At 49.7% G+C, this 16,424-nt stretch overlaps 6 protein-coding genes across 6 annotated transcripts; 3 read left to right on the forward strand and 3 right to left on the reverse strand.

Annotated features, from left to right (window-relative positions):
• Positions 1 to 213: 213 nt before the first annotated feature.
• N7473_005212 (CorA family magnesium transporter) lies at positions 214 to 2,068 on the forward strand (the record flags this gene model as incomplete). Its single annotated transcript, XM_057151152.1, has 3 exons — positions 214 to 750; positions 806 to 1,443; positions 1,498 to 2,068. The coding sequence occupies 3 exons, from the start codon at positions 214 to 216 to the stop codon at positions 2,066 to 2,068; spliced, it is 1,746 nt and encodes a 581-aa protein (XP_057008957.1).
• A 294-nt stretch (positions 2,069 to 2,362) lies between these two features.
• On the reverse strand, positions 2,363 to 3,975 carry N7473_005213 (glycoside hydrolase family 27 protein; the record flags this gene model as incomplete). Its single annotated transcript, XM_057151153.1, has 4 exons — positions 2,363 to 3,000; positions 3,070 to 3,439; positions 3,506 to 3,829; positions 3,892 to 3,975. 4 exons carry the CDS (start codon positions 3,973 to 3,975, stop codon positions 2,363 to 2,365), a joined length of 1,416 nt encoding a protein of 471 aa, XP_057008958.1.
• A 245-nt stretch (positions 3,976 to 4,220) lies between these two features.
• Positions 4,221 to 6,122, reverse strand: trm44 (tRNA (uracil) methyltransferase; the record flags this gene model as incomplete). The annotated part of the gene is made up of 1 exon (XM_057151154.1): positions 4,221 to 6,122. The coding sequence occupies one exon, from the start codon at positions 6,120 to 6,122 to the stop codon at positions 4,221 to 4,223; it is 1,902 nt and encodes a 633-aa protein (XP_057008959.1).
• A 1,209-nt stretch (positions 6,123 to 7,331) lies between these two features.
• On the forward strand, positions 7,332 to 9,126 carry N7473_005215 (uncharacterized protein; the record flags this gene model as incomplete). Its single annotated transcript, XM_057151155.1, has 6 exons — positions 7,332 to 7,455; positions 7,538 to 7,695; positions 7,744 to 7,940; positions 8,004 to 8,156; positions 8,228 to 8,507; positions 8,587 to 9,126. The coding sequence occupies 6 exons, from the start codon at positions 7,332 to 7,334 to the stop codon at positions 9,124 to 9,126; spliced, it is 1,452 nt and encodes a 483-aa protein (XP_057008960.1).
• Positions 9,127 to 9,300: 174 nt separating this feature from the next.
• Positions 9,301 to 11,674, reverse strand: N7473_005216 (uncharacterized protein; the record flags this gene model as incomplete). Its single annotated transcript, XM_057151156.1, is given in 3 exon segments — positions 9,301 to 9,386; positions 9,470 to 11,022; positions 11,034 to 11,674. 3 exon segments carry the CDS (start codon positions 11,672 to 11,674, stop codon positions 9,301 to 9,303), a joined length of 2,280 nt encoding a protein of 759 aa, XP_057008961.1.
• Positions 11,675 to 14,870: 3,196 nt separating this feature from the next.
• On the forward strand, positions 14,871 to 15,912 carry N7473_005217 (uncharacterized protein; the record flags this gene model as incomplete). Its single annotated transcript, XM_057151157.1, has 2 exons — positions 14,871 to 15,205; positions 15,276 to 15,912. 2 exons carry the CDS (start codon positions 14,871 to 14,873, stop codon positions 15,910 to 15,912), a joined length of 972 nt encoding a protein of 323 aa, XP_057008962.1.
• Positions 15,913 to 16,424: the final 512 nt, after the last annotated feature.

The raw sequence follows: 16,424 nt of genomic DNA on the forward strand, positions 1-16,424 counted from the left end.
ACCAGAAAATATGATAAAGCTATTGAGTTTTAGACTTATGAAACAACAGAAACAAGTTGGTTCGGGGCCTTGAAAAGTAAACGAGGCAATTCAGAGAACCAATCCTGTGCAATACTTCTGTTGACCGGATTAACCTTATTCCGGCACGCGGGAAAAATGCCGCGACTGAGATCATCGGCTCTTCTGTGCAGCAACAGTCAACACCACGGTGACATGCTGTCTCCGTTGAAGCCGTCTGCTCCGTCAGCTTCTCTGCTGCGGTTTCTGCGCTCGCAATCTGGCTTTGCGAGTGGTCCCGCAGCATGTGTGCGGCCCAGACCTCGGGCGCCGTGTCATGCGGCCCTGACGTCGGTATCCCGAAGAACTTCAAGCTGGGCACGCCAGGACTCATGCCAGAATCACCCGACTCTGGACTGCACAACACCCTACCTATCCGACGTCAGGCCGAAGCCATCGGCGACAATCTCATCATTAGGGCCGCTTACGCTCACCCGAAATGCCTCCACTACTCGTCGCCCATTTCTCCGAAGACTGTTTGATCTTAAACGCGGCAAGACTGCCGACCCTAAAAGTCATCGCAACCAAGGTCCCGCGACGACAGATGAGGGAACCGACGGGTTGTTCAATATCGGCCGGGGACTCGCGGCGAAAGCCTCAAATGAGCTTCGGATTCGGTGCACGGAATTCGACAAGAATGGAAACGTCACCCTGGTCAATGGAGAGTTTCGCAAGTCAGAACTGATAGCCAAGGTCAGTGGTTCTCACTCGTAAACAACACTACCTTTCTGGCTAACTCTTTTAACAGTACGGCCTCCTCCCTCGTGACCTACGCAAGATCGACTCTTCCACCCTGCCTCACATCCTCATCCGACCGAGCGCGATCCTAATCAACCTGCTGCACCTGCGTGTTCTTATCAAAGCCGATCGTGTCCTTGTCTTTGATGCGTACGGGTCGACCGATTCGTATATGCAATCACTTTTCATTTATGACCTCGAGGGAAAGTTGCGCCAGAAGCAATCTCAGGTCGCCCAGGCTGGCCAGGCGCTACCTTATGAGTTTCGCGCTCTGGAAGCGGTTCTCATTAGTGTCACCACTGGCCTGGAGGAAGAGTTCAACGGAGTCAGAGAGCCCGTCGTTCGAGTTCTTCGTGCCCTGGAAGAGGACATTGATCGTGACAAGCTTCGACATCTCTTGATCTATTCCAAGAAATTGGGTACTTTTGAGCAGAAGGCTCGCCTGGTGCGAGATGCCATTGATGACCTACTCGAGGCGGATGATGATCTGGCGGCCATGTACCTTACCGAAAGGGGGACTGGCAAGGAACGCGAGGAGGATGATCACCAAGAGGTGGAAATGCTGCTAGAGTCCTACCACAAAGTCTGCGATGAAATCGTACAGTCCAGCGGCAACCTTGTCACCAACATCCGAAACACCGAGGAAGTGTAAGAGTTCCCTGCTATCCCCCTGAACATGTGCATATCTAATTTCCAAACCAGTGTGAAAGCAATTCTCGATGCCAATCGCAATTCACTCATGCTCCTCGATCTGAAGTTCAGCATAGGTACCCTTGGTCTGGCCACAGGAACTCTCTTCTCCGCCCTCTACGGAATGAACTTGAAAAACTTCATTGAAGAGTCTGATTTCGGCTTTGGTGGTGTCTCTGTTGTCTGTTTCGCTATGACTGGGGTTGTTTGCCTGTACGGACTCGCAAAACTTCGCAAACTGCAGCGCGTTCGCATGTGGGGTGAGTCTGGGGTTGGTGGCGCTTTGTCGCCTATCTCTCCGAGACAGAGCATACTTAACATTCACCGCAACTGGCGTGCCGATTCCATTGAGCCTGCTTGGGGAAGCTTGCCAGGCGAGGCCCGGTCGGAGCGTATAAGGCGACTTCGAGAAAACGCATTCGCGGCTGCAGCCACTGCAGCATCGAGATTCCCCGATACTGCTTCCGCCACGACGACAGCCTCTGGTTTTGACAACGCACATCAAACCTCGAGCAGCAACGAAAACCAAAAGAGAACCGACGCTGCTGCCGATTCCGATATGAACGGCAAGGTCTCTGCCTAAACAATCTTCGGCCACGTTCCTTTCTCACTTTTTGTCTTACTGGATATACCTTTGTTCACTGCATCTTTTTCGACATGGCGTTTGGGTCTGGGCTCGCCAAGTAATAGAAATGGCCTCATAAAGAGTCCCGATGTTTGAATATCCTGTACATTACACTACAAATCTTCCCTCCAAGCCTTCAATCGCTGCTCGGTCCGGTCGAACAAGTTAATAGAAAGCGGAACACTCAAATTACAAATGAATCATGTCCTAGACACAACTGTTTAGCACCAAGTGCATGAGTATCGCTGAGACTCAAAGCTCGTCATTAGACTTCAGCTCTCGCAAACGGAACATAGCGACACCATGCGGCTGTACATGTGCAGTCACACGTCCACCGGGCTTGACCGTGTTAACTTTCGAGCCCATCAGTGCCTTTGATATCGGCAATGGCACGTGGGAGTAGACCTTGCTTGCACCACCCTCAGCCGTCATGTTGATCGGTCGTGTCGCACTCTCTCCATCTTTGATGATCGCATTTGCAGTGTCATTGCTCATCCGCCCGGCCCACAAGTCATACACATCCCAGCTACTCTTAGCCTGCGATGCAGTGCCCTCGGGTCCATTCTCCCAGAAAATGTCGTTTAAAGTGGCGTTCATGTCACGGGCTTTCGATCCACCATTCAGCAGCAGGACGACTTGGTCACCTCCGCTCAAAGGTCCGCTGTACATCTGGATCTCCCCGTCGTCGACGTAGTAACGCCAGATCCTCACAGCGCTCGATCCCTGCGGATCCTGGGAGACTGCTAGCACGGCGGTATTCTGCAAGATGGAAAGGGTAGGGCCGTCGATCTTGGTCATTACGTTCGTCATCAGCAATGGTGACTTTAACGCTGCCCACAGGCTGAAGTGGGAAATAGCCTCGTCTTCAGTCAGACCACCATTTCCGACCTCTGTATCCTTATGTCAGCAAATCCGAATATTCGATTGACTCCTACTCCGTATAGGCACAGAAAACTCACGAAGCATATCAAGATCATTCCATGCACCTGCATATGCCTTGGACGGGTAATAAACTGCCTTGTTAACCACGTTCATAACTGAACAATGATATCCCGGAAGCTTGCAATCGAGACCATCAAGCTCAGCACAGGGGCAATTGACATCATCACGATCCCAAACATTGGTCAAGTCACCACTCGTACGCCAAGAATTGGCAATAGTCGGGGCAAAGTTCCACGGTCCGTCAGAACCCCAATTGCACAACGAGTAGAGGATTGGGCGACCGGTGGCATTCAAAGCTTTGCCCATTGCGTTATATCGGTCATAGGAAAGCTTGGGCGTTCCTTCTTCACCTTGGTTGTAGCAGTTGTCATATTTGAGGTAGTCGATCTATACTCATGTCAGTCCATTCTCCAAATCAGGTTCCACAACCTCGGAGTTGGAAGCAAAACATACTCCCCAGCTTGCCCAAACCGCAGCATCCTTCTCCTCATATCCCAAGGAGCCCGAATAACGCGCGCAAGTCATAGTACCCGCACTCGAATAAATTCCAATCTTCAATCCTAGGCTGTGAATTTTATCTGCGACATCTGCGATTCCATTGGGGAATTTCGAACTATCTGGAATGAGGTATCCAGAAGAATTTCGGCCGGCAGACCAACAGTCATCCATCACGACATAGTTGTACCCGAGATCTTTGAAGCCCAACTCAACAATGCGTTTGGCTGCATCTAGAATGACAGTCTCGTTCATACTACAGGCAAATGAATTCCAAGTATTCTGCATTTGTTAGCTTCGATTTTCATTTAGTGTAAGATGAGTACCCTTCATCCGATACGCACCCATCCCAATTGCGGAGTTCGTGCAAGTCCATTCTCCAAAGCAGTAGCTAGCCCTATGGCTAGGAAAAAAGGCGTGACCCGCATGGATGTGGCTTTTGAGGCTTCGTGATTAGAATTGATTAAACCTACACAATCTACTTTCTCAATCTCCATGTTAATGTAACCTTATATACCCCGTGGGGAGCGGGGTACTACCCGGAGAAATTGTCGGCGCTGACGTCGATGTTTTTTTACCCGATCTAGAAGAAACATAGGACAAAATCGCCGAAATTAAACCGTCACTACTCCAATGCATGCATGATCGGCCTGGGTCAGAAATGCTTGAAATTCTATTCGAGTATCTGAGCATCGTCTGCGGGATTGGTGGCTTTTCCGCGGTCCTTCTGAAGGCCCCGGGCCCGCTCAATCCAAATCTGTGCAGAAGCTTGTATTCCACCTTCCCTGGAACACTCCCGCTCGACAATATCCATAACATTCTGCACGACCCGCGGAGCCTGTTTTGTTTGATCTTCGGCCACTGTGGGTGCGCTACTGGTCCCTAGTTGCTTCCACTGCTCGGAGACTAATTGTCGACCTCCTATTACTCCCATATTCCTTGTGCTGGGAATGCGTAGCAGGGTCTTCTCCACTTGGTATCCGGCCTCTTCGGCGACAGTGATGGTCTTTTTCGTGAGAAGGCCATACATGGATGTCCACATGCCACTCTCAGTCTTCTCCGCTTGTTTGGCGGCGCGCAATGCCTTCAAGTCACCCGAGGCGGGCTGTGGGTTCTGTTCTGTGTGTTGATCTGGTTTCTCCGCGGCACCCGTCGTAGTCTTTGGCTTGGTTCCTTTCGGGAGCGGGTAGCGATATCGTGACCCGGAGAGCGCATGAGAACAACATGGTATAGCGAGGAATGGGAGAGGGGATTCTGGGCATGCCAGGGCAGCGATGAGTGGAGTCCACACAGTAAGTTCATCGGCATGGTTGGATATGATAAAAGTATCACGCGGGAAATCGCCCGTCGTTATGTTGACTCCAATATCGCCAGCCTCCGTGATATCGGCGAAGGGCTTGGGAATGAGAATCTTCTCTGTGAGTCGTTCCTGGACCCAATCAGGGTAGACGCTCCACGATTTGCGTCGACGGGCATCAAAGCCACAGCCCGAGTAACCTTCCATGAGGAGGACATAGACCAGTACTCCATTCCCGCATGCCATGTCCACGAATCCTGGGAATTTGGCTGTTGTGTTTTCTCCATTAGGGTTCTCCTTAGCTGGTGCAACCCCGTACATCATTCGCCATAGCTCGATCAGAAACGCGGTAATGGCCAGATCCTCATAGACATGCTTGCTTGGCTCGGTACTTTCAGCCCAATTCTCACAGAGGTCAGCTGCATATATATTCTTGAGTCGTGCGTAGGTGTTTTGAGCCAGATGACGGGGAACAAGATTGTCCTTGGAAGAGCTGGTTTTGCCCGTAATCTCGTTGGTTGTTGTGCCCTTGGCACCACGTGTGAGCCGAACGTAGAAGTTGAGGAGAAGATGCAATGTGCGCTCTAGGCGCTCAGGGATATCGCTTGAAAAGGGTAGGAAATGCACAGACATGGTTCCGGACTTGACACCTTCTTGTGAGCTCTGAACGTCATATAGAGTCGCAAGTCCCCTGAGTTGCGGGTGGTAGAAAGGAACATCATCCTGGGACTCAATATGCGGAAGGAACATGGTCAACACACGTTGCCGTTCCGAGGGTTGGTCATCATTCGAATGGTCTTCATCGTCCCTTGAGGACGAAGTCTTTGATTTGTAGAAATGACAAGTTTGTACAAGAGGCCTATCAATATTCTGATTTCGAGGAATCAATTTTCGAATGACAGTCCTGACCAGATCAAAGCCTGTCACTTGGGCCGCAGGCTTGGCCTTTACGGGGGTCTCTGGTATCTCCGTGGCACATCCGCCGAATGTCCCAGCAAGCTCTTCATCCTGTTGAGGTGTTTTGAGAAGACCCTGGCTGTCAAATAATATATCTGCCCGGAACAAATGGCTTGAAGTGATATTCGGATTGGCCATAAGAAAGACCGCGGTTTCGTAGAAATTTTCCGTGGAAAAGGGCAGTCCATCTTCACTGAGGTCTGGAGATGTGAGCCAGTCATCTGAGTCTATTTCCAGGACTTCATGACTTGATTCCAAGGTCTCCTTGAGAGATTTACCCGAGAGCCTGCTAAGGTTGCGCACGATCTTTCTGTTTGGCATGTTGGGATCTTGTCGGTATCATTGAACGGGGGTTGATTGCACACGAACTCTTCAGCAAGAAGATGAGTCGGGGTCACAAAATATGCAACTGATGTTATATGTCTGAACATATACCAGTGAGATTCCGAATGGTGTATCTTCTTCCAGCCTTTGTGGACCTTTACTCAATGGATGATTGGTGCCGCTAGCGTTGATATGTGCGCGGGAGGGCATGAGTCACGTGATGAATATACACCCATTCTGTGGGAATCAAGCCCATCGTGGAATGAGACATAGTTCAACGAACAGCATACCCTGTGAACTTTGGGCTCCTAATTAGATGGTTTATGGAAATATAGATGATATACAGTCTCATCACTAGTTAAGTTAGCGATAAAAGCGGGCGTTTGAGGGTTTAAGCCTTTTCTTACCTTCCACTCTACGGTGTAGTAGCCGAAAGAGGTACTAAATCATGGACTGTCGAACTAGTAAATTGCACATTGTGGCCAAATTCTCCAGAAGCTTTTCTTTTTTCTTCAGTCAGGCGATCCCCTCGATTTGAGATCCGTGTTCGGCACCTACACCCTATTGACAACTACTAATTGCTCGGCCGACTAGGTTCATTTAAGGATCCTAGCATCTACCGGGGTTTTATCAGACTTTGGTATAGGTGATTTAGGCTTTCAGAGGTTTCTTAGTCTTGCCATTTATCCTCATTATTTTCATGCCTGCTTTCTATGCGAGGGTTAGGTTGAATTATGGATCCTTCTCCATTCGTTATTTTAGAGCCGGATTCTTCCAAGTGCCGAGTACCTGTTTTACTTCTGGTATATGCATCTGCGGTCTTTTACTGCGCGAGATAACTGCAGAGTACCTTCTCCGGCCTTGTGGCGGGAATTGCGAGTAAGTAAGCAACTCATTTACAGCGTTTTCCGCCCGCCATAGGACGAGAATGCGGGGAAAACTTGGTAATCCGAACGTTGGGGAGCGAAATCCGATCCCCGGATTCCCTCTCCATACGACATCTAAAACCACAATACACAGTACAACCCGACTCGCCTTTCCATTCCCCGTTTTCGGCGGGTTTCTTCTATCAATGCCAAGGAAGGTGGCTGATCAAGGCTTCGGTTTAGCTATATAATGCTTGGCATGGTACCTAAGGATTTTGGTCGTCGGCTTGGAATTTCTTAAACTTTTTGACTTTCTTGGAACTCCGGCCTAAATACCACTATGGATGTGGAGACTCTAAAGGATAGTCAGGCAGTGCACCTGGAGGTTTCTCCAAAAGCCACTCTCCAAGAGGTCCGCTTTGAGGGATTGACTCTGGAGGAGGAAACAGTGCTGGAGAAGAAACGTGAGTGTTCCGTCTGATTGTGGCCTTGCTTGTATGATGATGAAAGTCATACATTTTCCTGACTAACGAGTTTTCCCACCAGTGGTTCGCAAGATTGATCTGCACCTCGTCTGCTCACTATGTCTCCTCTTCATCTTCAACATTCTTGATCGCTCCAACATCGCTAATGCCCGTCTTGGAGGCATGCAGACCGATCTGGGTCTCACCGACACCCAATACCAAACGGCTGTAGCTATCATGGTGAGAGAAGCTGACCCGGCTGGCTATCCTCCGAATTAACATCCATAGTTCGTGGGTTACCTGACGGGCCAAGTCCCTAGTAACATTATTCTCACGCGCGTGAGACCGTCTCGCTACATCCCAATTGCTATTTTTATCTGGGGCAGCATTTCCATGTGTGCCGCTGCTACCCAAAACTTTGCTGGCATTATAGTTGTGCGGGTGCTGCTGGGCTTTGCGGAGTCACCCTTTTTCGCTGGAGCGCTGTAAGGCCAATTCCCTGTCCCAGTCCTGATTGATGTGATCTCAAAAGTTGACGCTGCGAAAAGTCTATTGATCAGTTCCTGGTATAAGCCCCAGGAGATTGCGCCACGAGTGGCCGTGATGTACTGCGGTAATACAATCGCCAATGGCTTTGGCGGCATGCTGGCGGCTGGAATTTTGAGCGGTCTCGATGGGGCTAGTGGTCTGGCCGGATGGAGGTATGTTGCATATACTTTATTCTCGGGTTTAGTCTATTTTGCGCATTCACTGACAATGACCCTTTTCACAGATGGCTATTTATAATCGAAGGAGCAGGTACTATCGTCGCTGGCTTTTTGGCAGTCTGGCTGTTGCCCGATTTTCCTGGATCCGGAAAGCACTCGTGGCTCTCCGATCAAGAGCAGCGATTTGCAGAGTGGCGTCTGGCACAGGGAGCCAACTCGGAGTTCGACGAGAACGGTTCTGTCAAGGAGGGCCTCATCGATGCCTTTACCGACCCCAAAGCGTGGGTTTTGGTCGCCATTCAGATCTGCCAGCTCACTTCGCAAACATGGACATATTTCTTCCCTGTGAGTCCTAATTCATTTCGTTCCAAAACGGACTTTATGCAACAACGTGACGCTGACATGTGTTCATCAATTGCTACAGTCAATCGTCAAAACCCTCGGATTCAACAACATTGTAACGCTCCTCATCACCGCCCCAGTCTACGTCTTCGGCTTCATCACCTCCCTCGGCAACTCCTTCATCGCCACATACACAGACAAGCGCGCCATTCTTATCGTCTGGCCCCTGATGGTAGATATCATCGGCAATGTCCTGGTTATATGCACACACAGCACAGCGCCCCGCTACGTGGGTATGTTCCTCATGTGCGCCGGTTCGTACTCCGCCTTCAACGTGGTCCAGGCGTGGATTGCAAGCACTGTGCCTCGCACTCGTACCAAGCGCGCCATCGTCTACGCCCTAGTCAACCTGTGCGGCAACTCTGCCAATATCTACGGTTCGTACTTCTTTCCCAGCAAGGATGCGCCGCAGTACCGCCTGGGTGGAATAATTCTCTCTTCCTTCGCGGCGGGTGGTATTGTGCTGGCTCTTTCTTTGGGCTTCTGGCTGCGCCAGTTGAATATCCAGGCTACTCGGGAGGAAGAGCGGGATGGCCAACCCCGCTACAAGTATCTCTGGTAGATACAATGGCGGACTGAACGGAGCTTTTCAAACACGTGTGGGAATTTCACGTCATGAACAAAGTTAGATGGGATATACAGCCACAGAGGGGAAGAAAAATGTGATTTTGTGTTGATATTAGAGAAATTATAAAACGGGTGCATGTATGATGGTACATTGATATCATTCGTGAGTTCATTTCACATTTCCAGTCGTAGCATATTGGTTGCATGGAATCGAAGCACTAAAGAGCTGAGACGCATTCCGTGAATTCAACAGTGCTGTATAAGTCACGGTCAGCGGGATATTCTGACAAACGAAAATGGTACAGTGGAATGAATAAACGGGTGTTTTAGAAACGTACATGTTGGTAGGCGATCGAGCTGCGGCCAGAAGTCAAGACAAAGCTCATCAGTGGAACCATTGAAGCTGAGCAAGCCTCCTATTCCTGAATCAAATGTCCCCGCACCGGGAACCGATGGATTAACTGGATCCATCATGGAGGTCCAAAGCCCAGTCCAATCGACAGAGTGTTGCTCATGAGAAATACCTTCTACACGAGTGACGTCCATTGGCAAAGTGGCTATGGCTTCTTCATTCGGATCGACTTGCGATTCTGCTGCATCATCAGCATGCGTGTCATTTCCTTCTCCAGTTGCCTCCAGTCTGAGAGCCTTCAGGACGACGGTGTATCTCCAGGCAAGAGCGTTCATTTCGGTGGCCTGACCGAGATGGTATTGCACCTCCTCTGCCAGATGATAAAGTACCAGACGATCGACGGGTGGTGATTTCTGGTCCTCCTCGCACGCGAATAGCCATTCGTATGGAATACGACCCTTTTTTGAGTGGATGAGATAAATGTAGACAATTGATAGGGCATTGAAAGCAATATACTGGGTGTACCAGAAGGCTGGGAACAGTAGATTATCCTTCACGAGCGCCAACACCAGCTCAAGGGTATCGCGAACCGTGTAGATGCAAGTTCGTAGAAATTTCTTCAAGAGTCTGTCATTCTCCTGGTGCTGTGAGTAGTCCCGAAGGAGAAGCGGCCGAGTGACAAACATAATGGCATGTAGTCGAGCGAGACGGATGACAGTCAGCTGTCTTCGAAAAATCGAAATCAGGCTGCTCGGACAAACCCAATCTCCCAAGAGAGGTGGTAAGTTGGATTGCCATTCTCCGATCTGCTCTATTAATATTGCGATGGCCTCGACTTCTTGCTCCTTATCGAGAGACTGGATCGAGTACAAGTCCCTAGAGGCTCGTGCTAGAATTCGAGATATCTTCGCGTGGCAAACAGATGCATCCATCAAACAATTTCTCTGTAGAGCAGCACGTGGTCTAGGCTTAGCGTCAAGGGCTTCATCATTAATTAACGCTGGGTACTCTTGATCAATGTCCTCTTCTCGGAGTAATCGTGGCCGACCAAGTATGAGGCTGAGGTACTCATCAAGAGTAAAGGAGCACCACAGTACACGCTTCGAACATTCTGAAGCAACCGCATTCGATGCAATCGACGCGAATGCTCGTGGACGTGTTTGCTTTCGATGAAGGCCTAGTGACATCACGATTTGTACCGTCGTGCCAAAGTTGTACCATGCTTGGTTCACTCGAGATGTGCTCAGCAGATATAGCACTGTCAAAAACCGTGCCTGCGCAGACTCCAGAGACGGTGCGCCGGCTTCCTGGGCAAGGAGCTGCTCAGCCATCTGATAATAAGTCTCGCTTTCCTGCCAATTTGACCAGTTTTGGGTGCTTTGTGCAGGTGATCCATCGTAGAGAGTGGAGAATAAGGCACTGGTGGCACATAGCAGTAATAGAATTGCTTTGGCAGCAGTAGACACTGTTGAGGCTGCACTTTGGATCTCTAATGGCTCATTGGGCCCAAAAGGGTTTCCACCCAAGTTTCGACAGTCCCTTGGTGTAACACTCGGTAGGTAGGTGATGCGAAATCAAAATATCGCTGTATCAAGTAATCGGCCGTTGATCGGTCGGGCCAGCGCATTTGAGATACCAGGGTTCTCGGGGCACGCCGATCGCCATACGAGAAAATCGAAGCAGAGACATCCTCTGAATGCGACGTCAGTGGAGGTGGAGCCCCATGCAAGTTTCTGACGGCTCTATCCAAGAACGAATGGGCCGATGCCGGCCCTCGGTATTGGCCACAAACTTCGGTTGAATCACCATCTTCCGGCGATGAATGTGTCGCAGCTAGACTCGACGGCGTGGTGGTAGATCGGCGTCCAGGTAGCTGCATGGGTGGAGGTGTAACTATCGCCCTGGCTGCTACTCTCTCAGCAGGCGGCTTGTCCGCTCCATTTCCGCCTCCTGTTTCCACAGGTCGCGAAGAGGGTTGCGGGAAAGCAGCAGACCCCCGGTTATAGGGGACATTGTACGTGCATGATAACCCCAGTCGTACACAAGACTCGCATGGGATGTCTCCAGTGCATGCCTTTTTGCGTGCCTTGCAGGCGTCGCATGCTCGTGTAACTTTTCGCCTTATCCGCGCCGCCCGAGACGGTCTCCCGCGACGTTGATGTGCCCCCGCCGCGTGGGATGTAACCGCCATTTTCTCCTTGTATTTGTCGAATCAGTGATGATTAGCGTCGACAATGGCGTTATATTTTTCAAGGTGGCTCTTGGTTTGCAAGCTTCATGCATGTAAACCGGCCTGCTGGCGGAGGGAAGAAAGGTGAACGGGGTAAAATGCCGCTGGCTTTTTGCTTTTCCGACGCGCGGAGAGTCACAGAACAGACCAGCGCCACCAAATCCGGGGTCCCCACGTCCCCAGTTGCTTCAAGTCGTGGTGGAGCTGTAAAATTACTTGTGACCATTCACTTTACGCATCTCTGTGCGAGCATCTTTGACGGCTGGCTGGTCTATAAACGGAACACATCTACTACTTATGCACACGATGACTACAGGCGCTTTCCTCCTAAGGGTCCCTAAGCGTCATCTCATTAGGTAGATACAAATATAGTTTTCACCAGGAGCACGAAAGTGGTAGCAGTCTTGACTCATTCCGGATTTCGCTACCCTAGTCAATGCCAATCTGCACTATCTCCTCCAACCCCTCATCTGTAACTAGTGGAGGCTACGAGATTTTACGCCCAAATTATTCATGATCTGCCCCGGAGCAGCAATAGAATATGTGAATTCACAGTTGGCATCTGGTCCGCGTTCTCATCCAGAGATGCCGAAACTAACTAGTGACCCTCTGGAATCCCTGGAATATGGGGTTCCAACAGATCAGAGTCAGGGTCCAGAATACACCGGACCCGATGCCCTGGACTATGTCGTTGACTCGCGACTGGAGAGACGTCGGGAGTTATTCGAAAAATAGACCTTAAGATCAACCCGTTCCTATGCATCACGTACCTGATCACATATATTGACAAAGTCATGCTTGGTTACGCGGCCGTCTTCGGCTTGAAGGAATCCCTGCATTTGAATGGAACTGAGTACAGTTGGTTGGGTAAGCCGGAGTCATTACTGTATGAAATCAGAGAAACTCGGGTTGACTAGACGAAGTTGAATAAGAAGCAAGTTTTATTTCGGCTACCTCGCTGTAAATGGGCTTAATTCCTACAGTCTACCAGCAAAAAAGTTCTCCAATTAACAAAAGACATCCTAGTTCGAATATCCCACCACCTTTGCAATGCAGAAACTACCCGTGTCAGAATGGCTATCCGTAAAACTTTTCCTTTGGGGTGGAATTACCATAGCCTTAGCTAGCTGTGGGGGTTTCAAGTCATTCCTTACACTGCGATTCTTGATTGGTGACCTAGAATCTTGTTCGAACCCGCCTACCTTTTGATCGCCGCAACCTGGTATGCTGTGGAAGACCAGCCAATCCGAATTGGCTGGTGGTCAACCTACCTGGGCGTTGTGAATTCGTTCGGTGATCTGTTGGCCTTTGGCGTGGGCCACATCAAAGCAGCCTTGGAATCATGGCAATACCAATTCATCTTCATCGGTGCCATATCGTGCGCTTGGGCTGTTCTCATGGCTTTCACTCCTCAACAGCGTGAGTATTCCACGTTGAACGGCGAGCCAATAAAGAAGGGCCGCCAACTGATCGCACCAGACCATGGCTTAACGAAGACGAGAGGCAAACCGCAGTCAGACGCCTGGGACCAAGATATCACGGTTCAAATTCTCATGAGATCAAGAAGTGCCAAATTATTGGGGCTGTCTTAGATCCCAAGACCTGACTTTTCTTCCTTTGTGGTGTGGCAACCCAGGTGGTCAATGGTGTCGCCAGTAATTCGGTAGCCTGATTATCCAAGGATTTGGCTATTCCAATCTAGTTATGACTCCTTTTCATATACCATACGGTATGATCATTCTGATATCCAAGGTTTCTGCGATGTAATTGCAACGGGGGCTACCAGGCCAGAAACGATGCCTCGTCGCCCTGCTTTACGTGTGTCTGGCTCTAGCCCGTGCAGTTGGGACCCACACAATTTCCCGCGATCACAAAGTCACACTTTTAGTGTGTTAATGGGTATAAATATCTTAATGTTCTGATTTTGAAGCAGTTGGGCTGACATGGATGTTCTCAATGCTACTTGACGAGCACCTATACCGCCACCTTTGAGATTATCATGTCCCTTATCATAACCAATACTGGTGGCTCCACAAAACGGTCTGTTGGCAGCGGCATGCCTTTCGTCACATATTGCGTGGGTAACATAATTAAACTTTCTCTTTCAAGACCAGCGAGGCTCCGAGATATACACCTGGAACCCGAGCTATGCTGGTGGCGTGCTGTATTGAGATCTCCTTGCTTCTAGCCTTTGCGGCCCATGCAGCCATGTTGAACAAAATCAAAGACAAGATTCTCAGAGAACAGAGGTTGAGCTTGGAGGAGGCAATTCATCAATTCGTGGAAGAGGCACCAGTGGATCAAACCGTTAAGGAGGATATCTTCTTCCGTTACTCATACTGGTTCGATATTTGAAATAACTAAATCTCTGTTGCACAAATGAAGACATTTTAGCATCTATTGAGAATTGCTAAAGCGACGATACATGATTACTCATTCGACGACGCACCTGCACCCTTTAGTTTGGTTTAGCGTAGTAAAAGGTATTACTATCTTTTGAATAGTATATTATTATAGTAGCTCAAAAGACTGAGTCTAGAAACAATACTAAATATCTTTCGAATCAATTTTCTTGACAGTATAGATACCGATCAAATGGTGAGTGCTCAGGTTTTTTGAAAAATGTTCGGGATTCCGTGCTCTCTTGGTAGGCATAATGTCTGGAACCGGTTCACTAAGCCGAGCTCTACAGAAGCTTCACGGCACACTAAGGGGGAATCGTGGAGTACAGAGCGAGAACAGTTGGATGTTTGTATGGGGAACTGGAGCTCCGGGGTTCGATTCATGGAGGTAGAAGATGTTTCTTTTCGCGATTTTGTTTGCCAGGGGAGCAGTTAGATATGGCCAGTGGAGTCACTATATTTGGAAGGTCCCTCCTCGTCCTGCATCAAACCGCAAATCCACCACCACCAACAGACCCCCAAAGGTTGATTGTGCTCGTCCGAGTGTGGAGAAGAGCGGAGCACAATGCTTATTTCCGTGCCTGTTTCCGCACCGCATCCTTTTCCGAGAGACGTGGAGACGTGGGGTGGGGGCGTATACTTACGAAAAAGCTATCGCGGTTATTGAAAACCAGGTCCTCCATACGATTAATTGAGGTCCTTTCCCATCTCTTCTCTCTCTTTCATCTCGTAAACTCACACTGCATTCATCCACCATGGCCATTCAAACACATTTCACTCTCAACACCGGTGCCAAGATCCCCGCCGTGGGTTTCGGTACCTGGCAGGCCCAGCCTCTGGAGGTCGAGAATGCTGTTGAAGTCGCCCTTAATGAAGGTTATCATCACATCGACTGCGCTGCCATTTACCGCAACGAGACCGAGGTTGGCGCCGGGATCAAGAAGTCGGGTGTACCACGCGAAGAGATCTTCATTACCGGAAAACTTTGGAACACCAAACATGCTCCCGAGGATGTTCTACCAGCTCTGAACAAGACCCTGGCTGATCTCGGGACCGATTATCTTGACCTTTACCTCATGCATTGGCCCGTGTAAGTATTTTTCCTCCCGCGCCATACTTAGATGCAATATTGTTAGATCATTGCTAACATACCTGCGCAGTGCGTTCAAGGGTGGCGACAAATGGTTCCCTCTTAACGAGGACGGTGTTTTCGAACTGGTTGATAATGACTATGTGGCCACCTACAAGGAAATGGAGAAGCTGCTGGCGACTGGCAAGGTCAAGGCTATTGGTGTATCGAACTTCAACATTCGCCGCCTAGAGGAACTCCTGAGCCAGGTCTCGATCGTCCCCGCCGCCAACCAGATTGAGGCCCACCCCTACCTGCAGCAGCCGGAGCTGCTCGAGTTCTGCCAGCGCAAAGGCATCATCGTCGAGGCCTATTCTCCCCTGGGTAATAACCAGACCGGCGAGCCCCGTACTGTGGACGACCCGCTGGTGGCCGAGGTCGCACAGCAGGTCAACATGGACCCTGGCCCTCTTCTGGCCAGCTGGGGTGTGCAGCGCGGTACTGTCGTTCTATCTAAGAGCGTCACTCCCTCTCGCATCGCAGCCAATCTTCAGGTTAAGTCTCTGCCTGATGATGCATATGCCAAGCTCACCGGTCTGGAGCGCCACAAACGCTTCAACTTCCCTGCCAACTGGGGCTACGATATATTTGAGGAGGTCGGTGAGGAGGCTGTCCGTAAGGCAGCATTGGCAGCCGGCCCTACAAACAAGATCAAGTTCACTGTTTGAGGAATATTCTACGAGTTCTGGTTGAATATCCATGTATATAAGGTCAAAAGCTACAAAGAAATATAGAAAGCCATGATTATTGTTTCAGGACCTGTCATTTAGCCTCTAAGGCCTTGGGCTCACTCTATTGGCATATAGATGAAAATCATCGGATTGCTTCACGATCGTAGCATTCGTACCCCCGGACTTTTTTCTTTCTTCCTATGACTACATACAAAATTTGATGTTGGCTCCTAGAGGAGCTAGAGCCATTAGGTTTCTTCAAGAGTGACTGAAGCATGTCTGGTTAGACTTTTTCTCTGGTTTCTGGACTCAGACTTTTGTACCGTATGACCAAACGTCTGTTACCCCGACTGGCCCCGACTTCCAAATTACAGCAACAATGTCCTACTACTGGCATTTCCCAGTGTCCGCGGCGGAAAAGCAGACCCACAATCTATTATACTTCTTTTCCGCTCCTCTCCACTCGAGAGGACCAATCGCAGTGCCCTCCAGCGGATATCCACATTCCA

Source organism: Penicillium subrubescens (assembly GCF_028828155.1).
Source record: "Penicillium subrubescens strain IBT 31985 chromosome Unknown utg000004l_segment0_segment0, whole genome shotgun sequence".
NCBI classification, from domain to species: Eukaryota; Fungi; Ascomycota; class Eurotiomycetes; order Eurotiales; family Aspergillaceae; genus Penicillium; species Penicillium subrubescens.